Below are 26494 nucleotides of genomic sequence, written 5' to 3'. Positions count from 1 at the left end.
TTAAAAATAAAAAAAAATTGATGGCATAAATATTCACACTTTTGCTTTAACACAAATACATTAACTCTGAAGTTCAGTCTTTTATAAAACAGGTACTGAAGCTGAAGTGTTTTGCGTGCTTTCAAAATAAATATGGTACACACATATCTATGAGATTGCCTAGTCAGTTTGGCATTTTCAATGAAATACTATAATATGCCACAGCAGGGCAGGGCAAGAGTATAAAAACCCTTAGAAGGCATTAAATATATGCAATGAAGTCCAAAACAGGTTATAAAATACAAAACAACTGAGAATCTGCCAAGAGGTAGTTTTTTTCAAAACTGAGTGTTTAGGCAAGGAGAGCCAAAGACGGACAAACAGCCGGGATGCAAATGGAAGTAAAAGCAGAGGAAGATAAAAATAAAGCGAGATCATGGAGAAAAAACTGCTGCAATCTATAAGAGCACAGGGACTTGGAGAATGATGCACATTTCAACAGGTCATTGACATGCACCAAAAACGTTACAGTCAGGGGACATCATTTATAAATCTTTTTGTGGAATGAAATATAAGAATATGCTCATAACAAAAAAGCATACTCCATACATTTCTAACCAATTTAACATTTATAAATCACAATCACCTTGTAAATATGTGTATGTGAATTTGTTTCAAATGACACCCTGAAAGATCCATAAATGAAGCATGCCAATTAACCTCATGCATTGGCTGTTCATTGACTGCTAGAGCAGCACCCTCCTGGCATGTCAAGACCCTTCCACTTGTATTTAAGAGTAAATGGCTGCATTCTGCAACAGAGAGCTCAAGATCATGTGCAGCATTATAATGCCTCTCCTCTGTGCTCTGGAGGTCGAGGAAAAGTGTAAGGCCTCGTTGTCTGAGCAGATAGCTAACATCACCTGGCACGTAATAAAGACATGGTTGCTGGAACAATGAATAGTACAGGCCATATCAAACAATTAGGGTTCAGTCAATTGCCTCACTAACAAGTCAGCCACAACATACAGCAGCACCACATCTGTAAAGCTACTTTATCTTGAAATAAACGAATCATGGGTTGACCCAGGCCACTGAGACACAATATTAGTCCGTCATATTTTGGATGACTGTCCATTCTTGCTAGCTGCCTTTATGCAATATAAGTGCAGTCAGTTGCTATGATTACATTTGGAAAACTGGACACTGGTGCAAATTGCCTTTTTATGTTAGCAAAAACACTTTTTAGTATGCACACCCACAACATACAAAAACTGGATGTAGTGCCTTGCCAGTCGGTTAATGGCATCCACAACAGCAGGCGTGATGGAGTGAAGTTTGGCTAAAATTCTGTTGACCTGTCCTGAAAAGAGTCTACATGTAGCTGATGAAAACCAAAAAACTTCTTCAGTGCAAATATGTAGCATTGGCATTCTTAAAAGGGAAATACAATACAGTCTTATGCATCATATTCAGCATTTTTGAAGTGTAATAAGGTTATGATGTCTATATACATTATAATAACGGCTCAGTGATCTGAATTATTATGTGTGTGAGCTGTCATTTATCTAGTCTGGCTGCATTTCACTGCTTGATCAAGGGTGTGGTCCTTTCCCAGTATCTCCTAAAATGTTGTAAACACATGGGTCAGTGTTGCCATAAATATATGCACGTTCCCACACAAAGTATCATTTTATAAATCCCACTGTTTGCATGGGAATTTGCATATGCACATTTCAAGCCTCTTTTTATGCATACGCATTTTTTATAAATGAGGTCCCTGCAGTGGGCCCAGCAAATTTCAGACCTCAAACCAACTGAACCTGTGTGGAGTGATTTAAAAATGTTCTATTTGCAAACAGTCCTTAATGGAAGTCAAATAAGGATGGGCACAAATTACAGTATTAAAATGTGCAATGCAAACAGGCAGATAAAGAGAGTAAGAACGATAACTGCAGTCAAAGGTGGACCTACCAAGTATTTTTATAATTAATTTTGAACTGTTTGGAATCTTTCACTATGTCTTTGTCTTTTGTTGATGAGAGGCAAACAATGTGAAGTTAATACATCATGGTTTAATTCTGTAACACAATCAAAGGCGAAAATGTCCAAATGCATGAACACGTTTTATGCAATATATAAAATGATTTTGAGAAAAATACATACAAATTTTGAAATATACAATGTTATATATAAGCATATGAACATGAACTGAGGACTTGAAAGGTAAAGGTTTGGATCTTTGCAAAAGTAAAAGAGAAGATTTATCAATTTATCTGTTTATTATTTTTTTATTTCAGAAATTGAATTCAGAATATATATTACAAAAAAAAAGAATTGCATTCATTCTTTAGTAAAGGCAATGCTATGTTATATGAACAGAGTAAAGAAAGAAAGGGAAGTTCATTTTGCATAAGTAAATTACATTACACATTTACAAACTCTATAATTTTAATCCTTTATTTACATAAAGTCCTTTACAGCCAATAGACACCAACTTGTTAAACTGCAGTATGCAACACATCATAAGTTTTCACAATGAAAAAACTTTATGAGCTTCTGCAAAATTCACATAAAAGCCTGCTAGACTAGGGGTTCTTAAACGTTTTCACTTGAGAACCTAAATAAAAAAAAATCAGCACTGTACTGGGACCCAAGAAGTGGAATATTACCATAATGACAGCAGAATAATAAAGAGAAAATAATAATGACCATAAAATAAAAATAAGTAAATGTTTTGTTTCCATTCAAGCATATTTCTCAATATAAATATTACTAAGAGTGAAAAGCTAGAAATAAAACAGATTTATGTAACAATACTCCATCTATCCATTTTCTAAACCTGCTTATACTGAACAAGGTTACAGGAGAGCTGGAGTCCATTCTAAAGAGCACTGGGTGCATGTCAGGAAAAACCCCTGGACAGGGCTTCAGTTCATCAAAGGGCAAGAAATACCCACACACACCAGAGGCTAATGCAGCATTGCTAATCCAACTAAAGCTGTATGGGGAAACCTAAGCACCTGAAAGAAACTCATGCAGAGACAGGGAGAACATACAAACTCCACAAAAGAAGCAACTGGGGCTTAAACCTAAAACAATTATCATTCAAAACAGGAATAAATTCCACAAGTATATCACTGCCTTAGTTGGAGACACATACTGTAAACTTTAATAAAGCGGAGTGAAAAAAAATCTTTTAATGGCTTTTTGAAAGGATAGTTTGATTATTGATATGATTGGTTACTTAAATAAGTCACTTGAGTCATGGTTCAAGTTAAGAAATGAAGTAGTTCCAAAATTAATTAATTATTTTAATTAAGCAGCTTACTTAAACTATTTACCTTGTCTTCAATAACATTTTTTAAATAACATTTTTCAAATGAGTTCCACCATTAGAAATACATTTTTCTAAATGATTTGAGTAATGGGACAAATCTTGCTGAAGATTTAGGCAAAAAGTCCAGTTTGCAATGTTTAAATTTACCGACTGATATCGTGTCTACTGTTTGTCACAAACTCTTCATAGTTGTGGTTTTCTTACAGTTTTCAGTGGTCTAACAAACACTTCAAACTATCAGCTGATGGACTTTTATTGAGCCAGTTTAAAATAGTGTGATGAGAAAGAATTGTTCCTTGCTGAGGCACATTCAACTTAATGCAAAATCTTCTTTACACCTCTGTTGAATGTATGGTGTAACTGCGAACAATTACAACTGAAACTGCATTCGCTATACATTAATGCCATGACACTATATAAATATTTCTTCCCAATTCACTAGCTCTTCATAATAACCTGATAATTGTGACATTCTTGTGCTTTCATTTTGACATTTGAATCTAGCACCGCAATCTTTTCACCTCAAAACTTTGTCCCCCCTTTCTCAAATATGTCTTTGCTTTCAGTCTTCTCAGATTGATTAATAAATTGTGAGATGCCACAGAAATATATTTTCATGCCACAGAAATAAAAGCATTCCATGATGTGTCAATGGTGCTGTTTCACAACCTAAATAGTATGCTAAATAGCAAATGGCATATCATCCATCCATTATCCAACCCATTATATCCTAACTACAGGGTCACGGGGGTCTGCTGGAGCCAATCCCAGCCAACACAGGGTGCAAGGCAGGTAACAAACCCCAGGCAGGGCACCAGCTTACCGCAGGACGCATGCACACTCACACACACACACTCACACACACCTAACCTGCAGGTGTTTGGACTGTGGGAGGAAACCGGAGTACCCGGAGGAAACCCACGCAGACACGGGGAGAACATGCAAACTCCATGCAGGGAGGAGCCGGGAAGCGAACCCGGGTCTCCTAAATGAGAGGCAGCAGAATTCACACTTGGATGAATGTCCCTAAATTTACTACAAAATCATATGGCAAACGTTTGCAAACATGTCAATGACCCAACAAACACTGTGCTAGAGGATCTGGCAAAATTGGTAGCCAAAAAGAACAGTGTACCAGTTTAGATCAGAGAATCAAACATATAAACCTTGTTTTCAACTAGAATACATAAATAAGCAGAATATTCAGTTTTCTGCTTATATAAACAATATTCCAGATCATTACTTTCAATATACTATGAAGGACAAGCAGTTCTCATGGAAATCAGCACTGATGGTTCAAATATAAAGAGAAATATTTTTTTTAAAACCATCCTTTTCTTAGTGTTCATGTTTTAATGCTAATTTGTTAGTACCTGGATATGAACTAGAAACAGTGACATTAAAAATGGTAGCACACTGGTCTTCATTCCAAATTGTGGTTCAGGCAACACTCTCAAAACACTTCACGTCATAATTTATAGTAATGCTACTGGCACCTTTCAGAGTATTAAAAAATCCTCTCACATCTATGAAGCCTTCATATTCCTTACTTCTTTTTACACTTCTTGTAATTTAGTCTGGCACTTTTCAAGAGCTGCATGGCCCACAAGGACTTGTGACTCATTCAGAGTGTGTGTTGGAGCTGTTGCCATGACAACAGCTAGCTCAGTTTCCAGGTAAAGCCTTTGTACATTTAGTCACAGAACCAGTCAACTTGACTCATGTTAAAAAAAAGGAAAGAAAGAAAAACATCTGACATCCTAAAGCACACATAAACAAACATATATTGGTTTATATTTCATTGTTCACTTCTAGACATGCTAGGTGTCTTTCTCCGCTTACCATCTCCAGTTTCCATGAGCTCTGCGTTGCCGTATTTGGGAGCTGCCCGTGAGGTTGAGCCCTGGGGTCTCTCCACCTGTATGGAGTGCTCTGAGGTGTAAGTTGTGACATCCGGAGGTGCGGAGTGGTTTTCTAGATATAAAGCAGAATCCACCATGATTGTCAAGTCTTTCTTGCAATCTTTTAGGCAAGTAGTATTATTTTTGCAAAGTTTTAATGACAGAAAAAAGGGGGCATTAAATAAAAAAACTACATTCATAGCTAGACACATTTAAGCATGTATACCCAAAGTATCTAGATTGTAGCTCTGCCAGTAAATGTGAACAGCAAGCTGGCATGTACATAACATAAGCAGCTATTTAAGGTCACTTAAGTCAATTACAAAATGATCTATTTACAAAGTGTTATAATTCTCCGAATGCAAACTGCTATAAGTTTATAATCTCCCATAGCACAGATCTGGTTTTAAAAAGACACATTTAGGAAGGGCTTCCTTATACAGAGGTCTTGTTAATATTACTTAAAGAGAGCAGACATCACCTCTGCAGTTTTAAGAAAAGGCATCATCTGTCTTATGTCAGTAGTTACATTTTTTATTAATTAATTCTTTTAAACATATCTAAGTTTTATATAAATTAAATATGTCCCTAGACCCATTTTCAAAATGAACATGTGTCACATAAACTTAATGGAAGACAAAAGACAACACCTAGCTATTAAAAGTACCATGAGCAATTTTGTTCATATTAAAAAGGCCACTTTCTACAAAGAATGTGTTATCTTAGCCAGGTTACAGACCTGATTAAGACAAAGTAAACATTTAGCTTCAAAAGAGTGTGCTATTTTCTTCAAGTGCTGAACTATTGAATAAACAAATCAAGGATTGACTAACTTGAATACTGTAACTGAAATGTACCACCCTACCCAAAGTCTGAAGGTCCTCAAAATGCCAGGTAGAGGATCTATAATTGTGTGGAAAAAGATCTGCCAAAATCTGTGGGAAGTTTTCTCTTAAAACACTGTCTGTCATGACCCAGTGTCCTACTGCAACATGTGTATAAATGAAACCGCTGCCAACAAAATTATTCATTCTCTTTGAAATTATAAATACTTCTATCACAATTCCTCTACATGTTTTTGCTTTGGCTGAATGTTTCTGGCATGTTTTTGTCTATACTTTCTTGAGTAAGCTATGCGTCACTATTATTTGTAAGTTCAATTCTTCAAAATAAACCATCCAATATTAAACAATGTAAATATCTCTGTATGGTTTACATTATATACTGTATAGACTGGGGTAAATTTTTACATTAGCAGAATACCTCAGTGTCTATATTTTGTACCTTTATGTGAACCGGTGACATTGAGATACGAAGGTACAAGCATGTTTTTTAATAAAATTACAGAGCTGTTTATAAAAAATATCTTCACCATTAATTAGGGAGATGTTAACTCTTTTTAACATATTAAAGACATTTTCATTTTAACCATTATTTGCATACTAATGGCACATTGGGACAGCGGTTAGCACTGCTGCTTCACAGATCCAGAACCCTTCTTTCAAATAACAGGACCGACCGCTTTCTTTGTAGAGCGCCTGTGTAGTGTAAGTGTTCTTCCACATCCCAAATGTCTGTGTGATAGCTTAACTGGTGGCACTAAATTAGCATAGGTGGCCCCATCCAAGGTTAGCACTTCCCTCGTGCCTGGTAAGCTCTAGCCCTCCATGACACAAGACACTTTTGTTAAGGGATGGGAGTACGTCCAAACTATGCATACAAATAGAACTTCTCTCCAGACAGATCATGAAATCTGATTTGATTAAATTAATTATAAGTCAAAGGACTATCACATCTGTAAAAAACTGGAAAGCATTTTATAATTTTTTTTTTTGCTGATTTTGATTTTACAAAATATTGATAAGAAATTAGTTAATCAGGAACAAACTTTAATTTTAAATTCATAAATAAGGCATACCATAGATGCATTAAGGTCTTCTGGTATATTCTGTAAAGTGGTTATTTAAATATTTCTCTTCCAGTATTGAGATTTCACTTGAGATTTCATTCTTCTGATTTAAGAGTGAATAAAATGAAGAGATGAGCCTGATAAATGAATCATTTGATTAAGAGCAAGCATCTCGAATAAACTGGTAGAATTAACTCCAAAACATTTTATGTCTGAATGATTATTTAAGAGTTCTTTTAACAATAGTATGTCTTCTGTTAACCACTTAAAAAATGATAAAACCAGGGAAATATTAGCTTAATTGACTGCTTTGACGCAGGCTTAAAAACGGGAAATTTATTCCAGTTATGAAGTTAAACTGAATGTAATCAATCAGCATAAAAAAGCTTATAGGAAAGTTATAACAAATTTCAAACTGGAAAGAAAGAAAGAAAGAAAGAAAGAAAGAAAGAAAGAAAGAAAGAAAGAAAGAAAGAAAGAAAGAAAGCAGGCTTAACAACTCTATTGTTTGGTCCAAATTCTCTTCCACTGTGTGTGTTGTGATATTTTAGAAAGTAGAGCTTTTGGTACTAATTGTTTGTCTGGATTCCCTTTTTAACTTAACATAACTCAATTAATTATGTACGGTAAATTCTATTATATTAATTATATCCATCCATCCATTTTCTAACCCGCTGAATCCGAATACAGGGTCACGGGGGTCTGCTGGAGCCAATCCTAGCCAACACAGGGCACAAGGCAGGAACCAATCCTGGGCAGGGTGCCAACCCACCACAGGACACACACAAACACACCCACACACCAAGCACACACTAGGGCCAATTTAGAATCTCCAATCCACCTAACCTGCATGTCTTTGGATTGTGGGAGGAAACCGGAGTGCCCGGAGGAAACCCACGCAGACACGGGAAGAACATGCAAACTCCACGCAGGGAGGACCCGGGAAGTGAACCCGGGTCTCCTAACTGCGAGGCAGCAGCGCTACCACTGCGCCACCGTGCCACCCTTATTAATTATATTATATCTAAAAATATGTGGGGTGTCATGTGCTACTTATGGAAGGGCCCAGTCCAATATTTCACACTACCTCTCACCTATTAAATTGCTTACAACAATGCTGACTCAGACTAATCAAACATGTTTAACAGTTCACCAATAACCCAGTAATTCTGTTACAGGAAAGGCTACTTACTTTTTTCTTCAACCCAAAGACAACAGAAAAGGTCTACACTTAGTGTGTTATGCTCAGTACAGGTGCCTGTACTTGTGATGGCATAATGTTACTTGGATTGAAATGGGCACATTTTTTTAACTCACTTGTCACAGCATATTTTTCCACACCCACATTCATTCATAAAAGGCAAATGATTCTCTCCATTTGACTAAACGATAAATCTTTTGGATGTGGAAAAAAGGGCTGTAACTGGATGAAAACTCAGCTGGATACAATAAGAATGGGCAAAATTTACACAGAAAGTGACCAGACTACACGTACACTTACTGAATAGACATGCTTCAGTTTGGTAGAATTCCCACTGTTTTTCCTTTTATAAAAAAGAAATGTGATATTGACTGCTGAACCCTTGCCAATTAAACACTGCTCAATCTATTAATAATTAATTATATCCTAAACAAATCTGATCTATGACCTACCTTCAATCACCTACAGAATACAGGGTAACTATATAAACTACACATTGGATATAACCAATTATCTTTATATATGATATGCTACCAGGCTGTTTGTCTGTCCAGGATTTTAAATTGCCTGTAGCTCGCTAACTGTTTTAACTATTGACCTGAAATTTGGTACACGTACAGTGAATCCGGAAAGTATTCACAGCGCATCACTACTTCCACATTTTGTTATGTTACAGCCTTATTCCAAAATGGATTAAATTAATTTTTTTCCTCAGAATTCTACACACAACACCCCATAATGACAACGTGAAAAAAGTTTACTTGAGATTTTTGCAAATTTATTAAACATTAAAAATTTAATCCATTTTGGAATAAGGCTGTAACATAACAAAATGTGGAAAAAGTGATGTACTGTGAATTCTTTCCGGATGCACTGTATACTATGTGACGTCTACTACCTGCCCTTCAAGGTCATTCTTCATTCTTATTTTATTGTAGAATCATCTCTTGGCAGCAGCCAGTAGGGCAGCCGTGAGGTGCATGTCCACGGGTGCTGTTCTCATCCCTACCACCTTTGCCATCACTTCCCCTACCTCTTCATATCTTAAATCATTCTTGAGGCTGATTGAAGACTTAAGTGCCAGCTTAAGTGAAAAATTAAGGAAAACGTGCTAAGTAATTGCAACACAAACACTGACTTAATCAGTTTTAATGGGAAATGATGCAGACGAGAGAAGAGAAAAAAAAAAGCGGGCCGCTAGGGTGGAGAAAAGAAGAGCTGATCAGGAAGCAGCAAGCGCATCTACCTCTGAGCAAACGAATGCTAAACGTACAGAGAAAGAGGAGGAAAACCGTTTACTGGTTGAAAAATAATTGAATAATTATAATTTATTTTTCTGCCATTTGTAACATATTACCTTAATGAAATCTAAGAATGCATTATAAAAATTTTGTTGGTGCCCTACTTGATATTTCAGGATGCAAGGGTCTGAAGGATTAATGCAGGGTCATAGGGGACAAAACTGTACCCAAGAGAGGAATGAAAAATGGATGGGAAGATGGTCAATCACAGGACTTGTCTCTAGCTACTGTGTCTTTCCATAATGTATTCTGATATGTTGATTCTTTTTTTCTTTTGTTTGCACTTGTTACTATCTGAATCTCTATCTGAAGAAAATCATATTTCTTCTTTCTTCTTCCCTGCTATCATATAAAGCTGCAAATGGCTTACTGTAAGACATATAAACAATTCCAGTATATGCTGATTTAGGGAAATCTGGTGTTTAGAATTGACAAACTTTTTTGAGTAAAATTGCCTGGTCTCATCTATTTGATCTAATTGTCAAGAATGCTGAACATATACTCATCAAAAAAAGAAACGTTCCTTTTTCCAGGACTGTGTATTTCAACAATAATGTTTTAAAAATCCAAATAACTTTACAGATCTTCATTGTAAAGGGTTTAAACAATGTTTTCCATGCATGTTCAATTAACCATAATCAATTAATTAACATGCACCTGTGGAATGGTCGTTAAGACCTTAACAGCTTACAGAAAGTAGGCATTTAAGGTCACAGTTCTAAAAACGCAGGACACTAAAGAGACTTGTCTATCGACTGTGAAAAACACCCAAAGAAAGATGCCCAGGGTCCCTGCTCATCTGCGTGAACGTGCATTAGGCATGCTGCAGAGAGGCATGAGGACTGCTGATGTGGCTAGGGCAATAAATTGCCATGTCCGCACTGTGAGACGCCTAAGACAGCGCTACAGGGAGACAGGAAGGAGAGCTGATCATCCTCTCAGTGGAAGAGCCCAGATCTCAATCCCATTGAGCACGTCTGCGACCTGTTGGATCGCAGGGTGAGGGCTAGGGCCATTCCCCCCAGAAATGTCCAGGAACTTGCAGGTGCCTTGGTGGAAGAGTGGGGTAACATCTCACAGCAAGAACTGACAAATCTGGTCCAGTCCATGAGGAGGAGATGCACTGCAGTACTTCAAGCAGCTGGTGGCCACACCAGATACTGACTGGTACTCTTGATTTTGAGCCTCCCTTCATTCAGGGACACATTGTGAAACATTTTTAGTTTATGTCTTATGGTGTTGACTCTTTTAGTGTTCATACAAATATTTACACATTAAGTTTACTGAAAGTAAAAACAGTTGAAAGTCAGAGGGCGTTTCTTTTTTTGCTGAGTATATAAATATTCCTGTGCAAACGTGACTGTCAAATAAACAGTAATCATGGAATAAATAAAAAAAAGGCTAAATAGAACTTCTTAAAAAGTAAATTCCGCAGAAACTATTAGTCGCTTTTATGAAATTTAACTTTTGTCTTTTCTTACCCATATCTTGATTTTACACTTGTTGCCAGTATTACTTTGGCTAAGCTGCCACTCTTGGAAAAGTACCGAAACCCTCAACTTTTAAAACGGTACACCACCAGCATTTCGTTAATGTCGGTACCGGAAGTAAATCGTAGATTTCAAGCACTTCACGTTCAATCATTTCTAAGCGCGACTGCAACTCCAAGGAGGACCGTCCGTTACTTGATTTCAATATACGTATTAAATATAGCGCGCATCACCAAGAGGCCCAGACCGCTCACTGAAATGAGCTGAATAGTCCAAAGAGGAGGCTCCTCTTAAGCCTAGTTTTTATATGACACGTCCGCGCTGGGCGAGAGGGTGCGGGGCGAAAGTGACGTCAGATTTGGAGGCGCGCGAGGTGCATAAAGCAAGTCTGATTGATTAAAGCAGTGCGGAGCACAAAAGAGGCGCGCGTGCTCGCCGGCTGCGTAGGTTACAGGCATCTCGTTCTCTGTCATTTTATAAGCGCGATCGGAACTCCGGGGTGAGCAACCAGCCCCCCGTTCTTCAAACATTATATATATATATATATATATATATATATATATATATATATATATATATATATATATATATATATATATAGCGTACTGTTACCAATAAAAACGTTTCAATGTTTTATTGATGGATAGAGGATTGTAAGGGACCTTAGTTTAAGTAAACTGCAGCATGTTCAATTGTCTATTTTAGTATCAGTTTCGATCGATTCACATATAAATGACAATGTGATCAATACATCAATTGTTATTTTATGTCAAATCACCCAGTCCATGTACTGTAGTGTCACAAGGTCGTTTTAAGTAAAACATGGTTACAACGTAGTAATTAAATACAGTAAAAAAAAAAAAAACTTGTTTGAGGGTACCTCATTAAGCTTATACCTATGAATATCCTATTAATATAAAGCAGATTCATTACATTATAGAACTTCATGGACACAACATATAGTTTTTTTGTTTTACTTTCCTTCACACCCACCTGTACACTCCCAAGAACAGACCAACAGAAGAAGCCTGACTTTAGAAGCTGCCTATCCCACAATGAAGCCTCTCTTATTCAGTTGTTTCTAAAGATAATGTAAAATTACACATCTATTTGGAAAAACTGTAATAAACCATATTAGACAGTCATCATGTACAGCGAACATGGTTGCCTAATGCGTGATTTCAATTATTTCACCCAGCTGGTTTTCATTCTTTCAGACTTACAAAGTGAGGTCAAAGAAATGCCAAAATACAGATGACATAAAGAATAAAACACTCTGCATATGGGCAAAAAAAGTAGATGATTATAACAACAGAGCAACAACTAGGTGGATAATAATAATAATGTCTTCCTGTCCCTTAAACATTATGACTCTATTGTCAGTTTGTAGTCTCCCTCAGCACAACATATATTTATATTTTAATTAAAAATGCAGATGATTTGTGCATGTGTGTGTGTGGGTGTGTGTTGTACCTTTGGCTTTAGTTTCTTCCTTCTACACCCTTTTTGTATTATCAGTTTATTTCATGAAAAACATTCAGTAATCTATTTTGGCTGAAGACATTCTAAACATTACTGAGTAAACAGCGGTTTTTAAAAATAAGCAAGCTAACACCTTCTTCTAATAGTAGTTATTAGTATTGTTCTTATAATAGCAATAACATTTTTATCGTCATCTTTGGCTTACAAGTTCAGGAGGCTTTAGACTAAACTTTTTTTTTTTTAAACAACTTAAGCACAGTAAAGTTGAATGACTTGGACAAGATCATACTGGGAGTCATATATGGGACTATGATGCCTGGGCTGCCTGTAGCTGGCATCTTCTCCTTGAACCTTGGTTACTGATAGTCAGGGCCGGATTAAGATGAAATTGGGTCTGATGCTGCAGCGCAAAAAAGGCCTATTTTTCCTCTGCATTGGTGCGTGTGTATTCGACACTCACCGTACATGCGCACTCAGACCGACCAAGGACCCTTAATTGCTTGCAACGCAACCAGCCAGCCTTTATTGAACATGAATAATAATAACAGCGTAGTATCGTAACAACTCAAGATTAACATCAAACTACAGTATATAACATCAACATTCAATAGCAATTGTCTGAAAAGTGCACTTAATGCAGAAAACCTAACAATGAAATACACAAAATTTTGCAATTCTCTTACGAAACAGAGTAAGGAAAAATGAATTTGCAGAGACATTGGGTCAAAGTGACTCAGTTCAGGCTCTTCAGGGTAAAAATTTGTCCACAATTTAAATTTCATAATAGACCAGAATCCTATTGAGGATTTTAAAAATTCTAAACATCCATTCCGGGCCTGCGGGTTGGCTTTTAGTTTTACCTTTACGTATAACTATTTAAATAGCCATCGATTTTTACTGTACAACTGACTTTCAAGGTAAATAAATTTACTACGTGGCACTTAGTGAACAATAATAAAGTGGCAAGAATCCCCAAGATATTGCAAAAAACGCAGCTAAATCACTAAGAAAACTGTTTAACGTAAAATTGATAGCATTAACTTGAAATCTTCGGTTAACAATAAACACAACAACGCTATAGTTACGTCACAGTGCAAAGAACATTAGTAACTGTATAATAATTAACGCTGTGTCATTCTAAGAATTATTTTGAAGTTAATATAGCAAAGGAAAACTGTTCAGCTTCTGGAAAATTCTCGTTTGTTTTTATCTGGGCCTATTTCAGGAGTGGGCCTAATGCTGCAGCATCAATAGCACCCACCTTAATCTGGCCCTGCTGATAGTCATGTACTGAGATGGACTGGGTAATGAGGACACATAACAACAAGAGTATGTGCAAAAGAATGCTTATGATGTTCTTAAAAAGCAAATAATCTGAACAGTGTGCAAAAAGTGAGTTAAAGTCCATATCAAATAAAAAAATACAAAAAAACAATGTTCTGGTTAAAATTAGTCAATAAATATTCTATAAATATTCCAAAACCAAGTTAAAATTAGTCAAAAGAATCATGAGGCTCAGTGCAGCTTTCCAAATTGAAGTTTTTTTCTGCTCACCCTTTCAAGACTCGTAAACAAAAGAAGATGCTCTCTGACAAGCACAATCAACCATTTACTGGTGTGTGTCCTTCCCCACCATCCTAGAGTCTATGAGAGCCCTGGTCTCTTCTCCCACCACCATCCATCAGCATCCATGAGAAGGGGCTGTGGAGTTGAAGTCTGAAGCAATTAATGGGTTACTGGAGTCAGACTCAATAAACTCTGACTAAATGTAAATTGTAATATAATGCGTTAAAATGTACCATTTCGTATATACAGTTGACTAAACTACCTTTTCCTGTAAACCTTTGATTATATAGCATCGTTTATACTTTTGTAAGTTTAATCTTATGTTTAACATTACTCAGTGTTTTTAAACCACAAACAGGCTTTAAACCCAAACTTTAACAGGGCAGAGTGCTAAAAAGTAGCATGATGAGTCACAATGGCAGTGATGAAGTGCCTTGTGTGCGCTTTGAATCAACACAGTAAACAGTCATTTTCCAACCCGCTATATCCTAACACAGGGTCACAGGGGTCTGCTGGAGCCAATCTCAGCCAGCACAGGGTGCAAGGCAGGAACAAACCCCAGGCAGGGCGCCAGCCTCCTGCAGGGCACACACACATCCACCCACCCACACACCAAGCACACACTAGGGACAATTTAGAATCAACAATGCACCTAACCTGCATGTCTTTGGACTGTGGGAGGAAACCCATGCAGACACGGGGAGAACATGCAAACTCCATGCAGGGAGGACCCGGGAAGCGAATCCAGGTCTCCTAACCGTGAGTCAGCAGTGCTACCACTGTGCAACCATGCCGCCCCACAGTAAACATATTAGTTTAAATACAAATAGAAGAGTCAAAGTTGGAAGTACCATAAATTGAGTAGTCAAGAGTCAGAGTTGGAGTGAAATGTCTTGTGAACCGATTCCACAGCCCTATGCATAAGGACGAGCAACCATACATCAGGAGCGCCACAGCTCTGTATGGGACTTCTTTCTGCACCGCCATTCATCCTCTCCAGCACACCAGCTCTCTCACGATCCTGATTTTTTTGTCACACCTTTCTTTTCTTTCCTGCAGTTGCACCTCCTGGCATTCTCTTTCTCACCCTTTCCCTTGACTTCCGCAGTCACCCTCCTTCAGCTCTTTAATACTATTGTAGGTATAGGTGCCTTAATTATGACCCCCAGAGAGCTAATAAGGAAAGCTGGCTGAACTCATCATGTCTGTACATAAATACGTGATCAGCCAGTTTCCTCATCAACACCCCAGGGTTGATTGGCTTTGCTATTGCGTACACCTACAACCCTGAGCATTGGCACACTGTTATTAATTAAAATCTCACACTGCTATGAACCTCAAAATGTGCTTTACCAAAGGGAAGTGAAGTGGTAACCCTAGGACTCAGGGCTCAATGCCTTTAATGCCACACCCACTGCCCTCAATTTTAGAATATACAGCTAGTATCAAAAATTCCCATTTCTGATAAAATACTTTAGAATCTTTATTTGGATTTCTTTATGAAATACATTGTACTTCAAATTACAAGATTAAAACAGCAATGAAATAATTACAATTTCATTACGCTTTTTTTAAATTAAAATGCAAGTCTGCTAAAAATACATTTCTAGCCTATTCATCAATTATATCTCCAATGACATTTTACAATATATAAGAGAGACTGTCTGAAGAGTTCTCTTGAATTAAGACCATCAGAATCATTTTACTATGAATTCCATCATGAAAAGCTCTTTGAGAGGCCATTAAATATTAAAAAAAAATCTGGGGCAACTGATGGCTCTTTAAAGCAGCTGACAAAGCAGTGAAAGCAGGTCATCCATAGTCATTTGTGAACCTCTATAGTCTGGTCAGTCCTGCTTCACGGAGACAGTCTCATCTATATTGTATGTCAAAATACAGTATTATATCTCAAAAACAGACAACTTTTTTTGTCTTTAAACCAAATAACCATATAATATGTTAAAATGCAATTAAAACACCTCAGGCCTGTTACATAATTTAATGATTTAATGGAAATACTCTAAAGCAATAAGCTAATGTTTTTTTTTCAATTTTTTCATTAAGAATTTATTTTCATTAGGACTTTGTTATTTTTCACATACCCCTTGGAATTAGGGCACAGGGTTTGCCATTGTACAGCACCCCTGGAGTAACTGTAAATTAAAAGCCATGCTCGAGGGGCTGTAGACTGTACGTAGAAGCCACTCATTTGACTTGCCAAAGATGGGAGTTGACTTATCACAAATTGCCCAGTAGATGCAACTCTGCTAGCAACTGGGAAAACTGAATGCAAAAATCTTGACGTGAACACTTCAGTATCGCCTTCAAAAACAGAAGAGCATGCTGAAGATCTTTCCAGGTGAACTAGAAATAGCCTACCAGGATAGGAAGAAAGCATTGTTTAAACCAAGCCATAAGCACACCTGCTTTGATTCCAAGAAAAGTAATTGTAAATTAGTAGTTATGATTAAGCCAGCTAATGTATTGGTATCACTGTAAGTGGAAACTAATAACCTTTGAGCAGGATGCATCTTTAGTTGTGATAGGTTTCTCTGCCTAAAGCCAGTAAGAAGTTCAGAATAGCATTTTGATCACACAAAATTGCATGGGGGGAGTTAAACCATGGCAGATTACTTTTGAGCAACTCAATATCAACTGCACAGTGCAAGCACTAGAAACTTTATAATCAGCTTAGAAATTTTCCATCTTAACCACATGAATTGAAAGATTAGAATTTATAAGTTATGTGCCATTTACTATAAGAGAGAAAAAGATCTATCTAACCTAGTGTAAATTTATGTTTTGTGCTGTTTGTTGTCTTTCATTTATATATTTATACAGTGATCCCTCTCTGTTATGGTGTAGAAAATCTGTACATTTTGCTTTCCATTATATTTTGTTCAAGACAAGCCAACAGATGAACTAAGACAAATTAAAGCAGGTTTTCTTCCCTTACACCTTACTTTTGTTCATAGCTTAGTGCTAATTTGGTTTATTGCCTGGGAAAGGATGCTGAGCTGGTACCTCAGGCTATTGATCATTTTATGGATGGACATCTGGAACAACAAAGTTTAGTTTATAGCCTGGGACTGCTACCTCAAAGTACATCAAAGGTTTTGTTGTGTGGGAAAACGGACAGTGAATTAATTCATCAATCATTCTGACAGCCAGCCAATCAGGTGCATGTGTTGTGAAACCAAGGCTTGACATTTCATAATAAATATGCCTTGGTTTGGAAAGAAGAGGAGAGAAGCAAAAGAAGAAGAAAGAGAAGCAAAGGGAGAAGAAGAGAGAAGAAGAGGAACGGACGAAGACGGCCCTGGTCGTCAGAAAGGCATCATGAACATCGATTGCTAAATCAAACGCCTCCCTGGGACATTCATCCTTGTCATCTGTAACTTTTTCGTAAGCTTTTTCTAAAGACTATATATATTCAGACTTTCCTATCACTACCTATTTTCTAGTATTCTTTGTTCTTGTGATATTATTATTCTTGTAATAAATACCATGCTGCTTTTAACTTTCAATGCTTTGTCTTAATGTCTAGAGTGATTGAAGTAATAAGTTAGATTTCTTTGAGCACCTGGTGACAGCCGGATTTTTGCCATTATTTCTGTGCTGCGAGGTTTATATGGCTGAGAGTGAAGAGTGCTATACTCAACAGAAGGAACAAATATGAGAAAGAAGGTATTCTTGGCTGATGAATGGCCTATAGTCAAGAGTGCTGAGTCTTTGTATGTTTAAATGTATTCTTGTAGACCAAAAGTAATATTTAGGTCTGAGATATCACTAAAACATCGTATTGTTGTTCGTGCCGAAAATAAGTAAGTCTCTTGAAGTGCTGAATGACAGGCTGTTATTCCTATAGCACTTGTGTGGTTTAAAGTGCTAAGGGTTAATCAGCGTGTGTGTGTCATTCATGGAGCACTGTTGTGGTTAGGGTCTGTGTGTGTGTTTATCTATGTGTGTGTGTGTTCATCTTAAAGTGCAACAGTAGACCAACCCGATAACGAACTTGACGAGAACACTTACCTTTGAGGAAAAAGGTAAAAGGGCAAGTGGAGGGAAAATGCCACGATAATACACTCTCTATATCACGTTTCGACTTTTGCGGCTTCACTCTATCGCGGATTTTAAATGTAAGCATATATAAATATATATCACGGATTTTTCGCTGGTTCGTGGATTTCTGCGGACAATGGGTCTTTTAATTTATGGTACATGCTTCCTCAGTTTGTTTGCCCAGTTGATTTCATACAAGGGACGCTATTGGCGGATGGCCTAGAAGCTACCCAATCAGAGCACGTATTACGTATTAAATAAAACTCCTCAATGATATACGATATGCTTCCCGCACGGTGCTTGATTGTTTGCTTTTTTTCTGTCTCTCTCACTCTCTCTGCCTGATGGAGGGGGTGTGAGCACAGAGGCTGTTTACCTAGAGGTTACGGACGCTCCTCTAAAAAATGCCGCTTTATCGTGGTGCTTCGGCATACTTAAAAGCACAAAAGCACGTATTGACTTTTTGATTGTTTGCTTTTCTTAGCGAGCGCTCTCTCTCTCTCTGAAATACTCTGCTCCTGACGCGCGTACTCCTTTGAAGAAAAGATATATTTGCATTCTTTTAATTGTGAGAAAGAACTGTCATCTCTGTCTTGTCATGGAGCACAGTTTAAACTTTTGACTAAAGGGTGTTATTTCATGTCTAGAGGGCTCTAATAATGTTAACAGTGTGAAAGAGTTTATAAGGGCTTAAAATATATAAAAATAACCATACAAACATATGGTTTCTCCTTCGTGGATTTTCATCTATCGCGGGGGGTTCTGGAACGCAACCCCCGCGATCGAGGAGGGATTACTGTATACAAATAAAGCTATATGTACTGGCATATCTCTATTTTCTATTATCCTTATATTATAAATAAATATAATTATTTGGTTTATTGCAGCAAGCATGTTTGGGTTTTTGTTAAAAAACTACAACAGAGAAAGTTAAAGTTATTTAACATAAACTTTCACTGATTTATGAATTTTATTCATAAATTGAACATATCTCTTCATATTTGGGCACCTTAGCTTTAAGGTGAAACAGAGATTCTTCACTCATCTTACAACACCATTGGTTAAACACTGACTCCAGTATGACTCAGTAAAAAAAAGTTTGGATGTGTGGGGCCTAAGTGTGCACTATAACTGAACAGCATCCAAACAGTGTGAATTTTTTGAAGAACAGGCTTTAGCTCCCTGCACTGAATGGGTAGTGCCTATTATAGTACATTTTAGGTTGGCTTATATATAAACGTCTACACGTGGAAGTGTGTGTGTCTGTCCAGCCGAAAGTGACAGGTGGAGTCGGGGTAAGGGTTCCACTTCTGAGGATATACAAGCAAGGCGAGCATATCAGCAAAACAGTATCCCTTTAACTTTTCCTTATGCCGCTAATACACAAATGATGTCAGCCTGTCAGCAAAATGAAACCTCCGAAGAAAGACAAAGTCACTTAGCCGCTAATACACAAGCGATGCGAGCACATTGGTAAAACAAAACATCATAGTAGTTCATTTCAATTAACTGACATCTCTACATTTCATTTTTTTTTCTTACGATTTCAATAGTTTCTAGGATCCTAGGCTTTTTACAGCATGGGCTTACACAGCTAGTATTTTTATAATGGTTTCTAATTAGTATGTAAGAACTCCTAATTATATCTGGTAATTAGAGAAAAAAGTTTACAAAGAATTTGAAAACACTGTAATCTTCATTTAACATTTTGGCTATAAAATGTATTTATTTCATACTTTCATAAGACATCTTGTTGTTTATGTTTGAATTTAACATGGTGTATATGAGAATACATTTTATTTTTTATGATTAATGTCATAAAAGCTGAATATAAACCAAATGATGCTAAGCGCAAACTTTAAAATGTGCCAGTGAGACCACATCTGGAGTACTATGGGGGGGTTATGGTCACCACATTACAAACAAGGCATGGCAGCACTGGAAGCCATGCAGAGAAGAGAAGTCAAGCAAGCTATCTCTTGCTATCAGTGGTTTTGTCATATGTAATGCTACCTTAATCTCCACACTTTTTTTATATTTTTTTATGAGCTACCATTTTTCATCTGATGAAACTTATGAATCTGTCTCTAAGTTATGCTGATTTTGCTGTTATTTATATTGAGGTGTCAAGGCAAACCTGCATCACGTCTATACCTACATTAACATTAACCACTTATAAGACCACCTGCTTACTATTTATTACAACTGTAAAACAAACACTATTATTGATTTTCAGGAAATATATTGTGATTGTCAATGACTGCTATAAAACTGAGATGCCCCATTTAATAATGAAGTTTCAGTTATTTTTTCATGTCATTAAAATGTCAAAGGTAGATGCAATCTGTCAAGATTAAAGAAAATAACAGTGATAAGCAAACACACGTCAAATAAAACAATATCACATTCTACAGAAATAAAACCAATATGATTGAAATAAAAAATATTGTCAACTTTAAACAAATATTTTCATCTTGCACAAATAACCAGGATGGGAAAAAAATCAGAATTTTTTCTTTAACAGCAATTCACCATAACATAAATCGTGCAAAGGTAAATAAACATTCAATATTAGACATGCAAAGAACAAAAGGTGAACTATTGCTTACACAATAGGGCATCACTACAACACAACACAAATGCAGGCTGGAAGTAATACCAATGTGCCAATGAATGTGTCATGGCAGACAGACCAGCGAGTCACGTGGCTCTTTCTTGTTGGTAGCTAGTCCACTATTTTATTATTCTTTGCAAATGCATCTGTAAGGTGTCTCTTTTCTATTTCATGGTTAAATTTAATACTTTTTAATCAGATTGAAAGATTAATATAAACATAAAAAATAAAATTACATAGTTGTTGGAGTAATCAAAAGAGCCGAGTAACAAATAATACTTGAATGTTAAATAACTTAAAATAGTAAGTATAAGCTCTGCATTTTGAATGAATTTGTCTGAACTTACACAGAAGACAAAACCAATAAAAAAACACATAACTGTTTTAAACAATGGACATGCATTTCCTATTAAATTTTTTTTATTGCAGCTACTAAAATATCTTACAGCATTAATAAGCAGAGCACAGACTGCATGAGTCACAAAATCGGGTTGAACCGACTGGGTAGCGGGAGGCACGGGTTCACTAATGTACTGTACATACTAACCCTCCGTTTCCAACGGTTGCCAGGTGAGCTCCGATCCAAATTCGCAGGACCGACGCAATGAGTTTCCATTCTCAACTGTGCCAGGAATTGTTTTTCTCTTCAGTGAATGATGAGCAATTGGCCCTGGATGTGAGGGAAAACCAGAACCTTAATCCTCACTATACCTGCTAACCCTAATTAGTGGTGTATTAAGGGACCAGGGAAAATGTCAGAGTTGGAAAAGACTTATTACTACACCAGAAGGAGATTTCACTGGGTTGGGTAACAAATTATGGAAAATGTAAAAGAGCACGTTTTAAAGTCTGTCATTCAATACATTATTGTTTAAAAGGGCAGTGGAGCAACTCATTTTGGAAAGCAAGTGAAAAGATAACTCTGAAGCAGTGAGAAACAAAAACATGTCTAACACACAAGCCATAATATTTCATAGCATGCACTTAAATGTGATCTATAATAAATAGGAAGTGCTGAAAAAACTCAAAAGAATACAAAAAACAAAAGCATCAAAAGTCATTTTAACTGTTACATGGCTTATTCAATAGAAATCTTTATGTGAAAGCTGTTAGGCATAACCAGAGTCAAAGCAGCTAATTCATATTTTAAAAAACAGGAAGGACATCTCAGCTCTTTTAGAAGAAAACATATATTAGAGGACACAAAAGAACACGTTCAATTTGTTTTTCATTCTCTTCATCTTGCTGTATACGTCATTCTGAAAATTTAGCAGTAATAATATGTTATGAAAAAAGTAATTAGTAAACTTGTAATTATGCTTTGGGATTAACTTTTTAATACTTCAATTAGACATATAACATAAAAAAGCTACACACATAAATGCATTCCCTAAAACAATACACATGTATGGTTTATATGTACATAATATGTGCACTCACACATACAGCAATTTGAAGTAAAATACTTTTAGCATGTTTATATAACATCACATTATCATACATGCTCAATCAAGTTTTTTTTTTTAAAACAATTATTATATGATAAATTCCACGAGAATATGCAAAGATGTGTATGAAAAGTCACTGCAATATGCCACATATTAACACTAAATACTATACACATTATATATACACAAAAACATACAAAGGTACTTGTTTTATATATACATACATACATATACTGTATACACATACGTTCCGACGCACACACACAGCACCTTTATGAAAATGTTGGACTAGCTATAGCTGAGCAACCCTGCGACACCGTGCTTAATACACAAATGTGATCAAGTAGGACTTTTAAGCAACTCTTAACCTTATTAATGTTCGATAGCGTACATGTGATGTTATGGTCATACACTGCACATTTTTAAACCTGCTTCATGCCATTTAAAAGCCACTGCGGGGAAAAGGATGAACCAGCCCAAATCATAGTGGCAGTCCTTGGCCAGTGTGGAATTACTCATTAACTGGCTTGCACTTCACAGAGGATGTGGTTAGAAAATCCAGGAAGATAAAGAGGAGAACAAACAAACTATACTTCGATAACCTAGAATGCTAAATCTGAGAAGCAGTAGCACTAACTACTAAGCCAATGTTTAATTATGTAATAAAGCAAATATTTAGAAAGCACATTAACCTAATTCAAGAAAATATAGTTTAAATAACACCCATTGATGGCAATATATCTTTTATATGTGAATACCCCATATATTTAAAAAAATTATTAAAATAAATTATTTCTTGCTCTGTAACAACTCAATGAATCTGTAACACAGAATTAGAAATCTCTTATAGTCGTTAATACTGCACTCAGTTGTTTGAGCATGCAATACCATTTTTGAAGCCATGTTTTCCACATCAACATGTTAGCTATCACTGCTATATGTATAAACTTCTCCATACAAGACAATCAATGGTGTCAAAATACATGAATAATTCTGCTCCACTGTTGACATCTGGAGTATTACATGTTGTTCTGCATCAAATAGTAATGAGAAGTTTGAGTTGAGGACTGAGCAAAACTACTTCAAATAGATCAAACAGAGCTTAAGCCTCCCCTTAAGCAATCCCTTTCTTTCCCTACTGATAATCTAGTGTTATCTTTTCCACTTGTACATTTTTCTCCTGTGGTCTACCTCACATATTTTAAAGTATCTTCAGAAGTGAAATATAGCATGACAGTCCTTCTCTTTCTTTTTACTTTTGCAGAAACATGCCGACAAAGCACCATTTTAACATCCCTTCAAGTGTGCGTGTTGGATTAAACTAGTTACATATTTAAATATGACCTATCAACTAGCTGTGCAACTGTAAAACCTAAGCCAGGACAGTTCCAACTACTGACTCACCCTGTGTGTACCCAAGTGAGTCTCTTAACCTGCTTGTGGTACAGTTGTACAAATATAGAAATAAAAGAACAAATGCAATTCATTAAGTCACTTTGGAAAACAAAAACAACTAAGGAAATGAATGCAACAAAATAATAAAAATCTACTGTTGTTAAACATAGCAGTGATAAAAACAAATGCACAAACACCTTTCCACAAAAAGACTGAGGCAATTAACACAATTTCGCAAAAGGTCAATCAGTCATTCAATTGCCATGCCATCTGTTACAGGTTTTGGGGACAACATGAAGAGCTCTCTTCCAATCTCTCCTACCCTGTGCTCACTTCTGTACTCCCTAAGTGGTGGCCCTATCCAGCAGGATATATCCTCAAGGCCAGACTCCAGAGTCATGCCTTTCTACCAAAACTTAAAAGTTATTCCTATTACTCTGCTGGAGTATATCAGTTATGGAATTTGACTTTTAAAGATATTTTTAAATGCAAATAATTTTTATGCTTTGAAGAGTATCAGGACAGATGATTGCAAAGTGTTCTATATCTGAGGTTGAGAGTGGCCATTTATAATAAAACTGAATTGAAAAATGTTTAAGGTTGTAGGTCACAATATAGGGGTGTGAATTATTTAGTAAATTATGCAATGGCCATGTAGTTTACTCTGGCCCTACAAGTGGATGCATCTCAGCAAACTGCAGTGTAATGGCCCAGTGTACTGAACAAGAATTAAATATGTACAATAAATGTACTCTGCAGTGACTTTATGTTTCTGCTGTATGTGGAGATACCTGTGCAGCAGAAGATGCAGAGGACAGATCTCAGTGAAGTGGTAGGAGCAGCACTCATTTTTGTTTTAAATCAACAGCACTGTATATCCTAGGTCACATTTAGATGCACTGTTCAGTCTCTAGGACATAAGACAAAACAGCTTCATTATGGGATACAAACTGCACTTGAAAAACTATGGATTTACCTGCATATAAGAACTCTGTCTCTAATTTACAAAAATCAATAGAAGTAATAGGATTTTTAAAATAGTTCTGTGTTTAAAATAATACAGCATAAATCATAGTTGATTCAAACTTGTAGCACTAAAAATAATACTGTAAAATTCAGAGCAGTGATCAAAGCAGTGATCAGTTGACCAAAAAGATACACTAGGATGTCCAGTGGCATCATTTTAAAAAAATTTCTTTTTTGAGTGCACAATACAAAAGTGAGTTGCATTTAGTACATACAGCATTTCATAAACATGCATAATGCACATTGCTAAGTTCATAATACAGTATTTAGCAGTAATTTTCTGAATAGGAATATGGGCACCATTTCAGCAAGGTTACAGCAAAAAGTTCTACATGTAGAATTCTACATTGGTGTCCATGGTGCCTGCGTTTCATGCTCTTGTACCGCTTACAAGGAGGGCTGCCGGTAACAGATGAACTCCCTTAGCAAATAATAATTATAAAAACTAGGGGGTTCACTCACCAAGCACCGGGCAGGCACTGTGCACCAGCCACTTCGCGACTCTGCCACTTGCGAATGGGGAAGTGAATGTACAATTTAACAGATTGTTATTTTCATGGGAATTGTTATATATTCATAATAGATATTAACTATTTTACATTACAGCAAGTAATCAACCATAGTAAAAAATAGTATAACGTGATAAATTGAAAGAAAATTATGTTTCATATTGCGTTAGAGGTATTCATTGCGTTATATGTTTTCATTCTGTTTGGCTTTGAAATTAAAATGCATTAACTTTTTAAACTTACACTTTTACTGTAAACTTCAGTAAAAATAATATTTGGAATTAACTTTTCGTCAATATCGCATTGAGTTTTGATTACGTGTTTGGAGTTACAGCGTGACTACGCAATGTATAAATGCCCGTGAGTGAATATCATTTCTTTTTCTCTAATAAATAAACTGACTTTTTCGAATGTTTGTCCCTATGATTTGTTAATTGTCATAGCAAAAGCTATTCTAGTGGGAAACTGTAAATGTTTTAATATGAATGGCATATCAAGAACTCCTTTGTCATCTAGAGAGCTTAGATCTTCTGGTCAGTTGTCTCTTGTTGTCCCTCATACCAAGTGTAAAACTATGGGGAACAGGGCTTTTGCAGCTGCTGCTCCTCGCCTGTGGAACTCTTTACCTCATTACATAAAGGAGTCTTCTACAAATGAACTGTTCAAAACAAGATTAAAGATTCATATCTATTCACTTGTCTTTCCGTGACCTTCAGTAATACTGATGATTTCCTTATTGTGATTATGTAATCTTACTTCTATTTATTATTTATTTTATGTTAATTTATTTTATTTCTATTTATGTTAATTGTATGTTTTTTCTTCTTTTATTGTAACGCACTTTGGCCACAGCATTCCTATGTTGTTTTAAATGTGCTATATAAATAAATTGACATTGACATTAATATTATCCCCTGAAGATGTACTGAATTAACTTTGTTGTTGCCTGTTAAAATTTTACATGTCATAATTGTTCGACCAATTTTGAATGCAACTAATCTTGTCCTATTCCATAGCCAATCACTCATACATAAATTACGCAATAAAATTACGATACATCCTTCTTTCAACATTAATTCAGCCGGTGGAAGACCGGACGGTGTTAACGGTTGTAGATATTCTACGGGATATTGTAAGTTGATATTTTCAACTTACCCACCATCACTACCAACAATTTCAGCATAGACTATTGATAAGCATTTAACCAATTTGCTATGTAACCAATAGACAATGTTCAAGTTAATTTGTTTGACTTCATCATTTCTCTGTGC

General features: G+C 36.2%; 1 protein-coding gene across 12 annotated transcripts in view; it reads right to left on the bottom strand.

Annotated features, from left to right (window-relative positions):
• The window catches only part of dip2ca (disco-interacting protein 2 homolog Ca), a 537137-nt gene that overhangs the window by 169683 nt on the left and 340960 nt on the right, over window positions 1–26494 (bottom strand). For 9 of the 12 annotated variants that reach the window (XM_039753594.1, XM_039753583.1, XM_039753587.1 and 6 more), the window contains exons 6-7: window positions 21393–21515; window positions 5162–5293 (exon numbers count right to left, since the gene is read on the bottom strand). The exons of 1 other annotated variant lie outside the window; for it this stretch is intronic. In XM_039753594.1, coding sequence (XP_039609528.1) covers window positions 5162–5293; window positions 21393–21515 — 255 coding nt within the window. The remainder of the gene's footprint in view (window positions 1–5161; window positions 5294–21392; window positions 21516–26494) is intronic. 2 more of the 12 variants (XM_039753589.1, XM_039753590.1) reach the window with 1 other exon arrangement.

This window comes from Polypterus senegalus, chromosome 5 (genome assembly GCF_016835505.1).
Source record: "Polypterus senegalus isolate Bchr_013 chromosome 5, ASM1683550v1, whole genome shotgun sequence".
Lineage (NCBI taxonomy): Eukaryota > Metazoa > Chordata > Cladistia > Polypteriformes > Polypteridae > Polypterus > Polypterus senegalus.
This window is presented reverse-complemented; position numbering and strand designations above follow the sequence as displayed.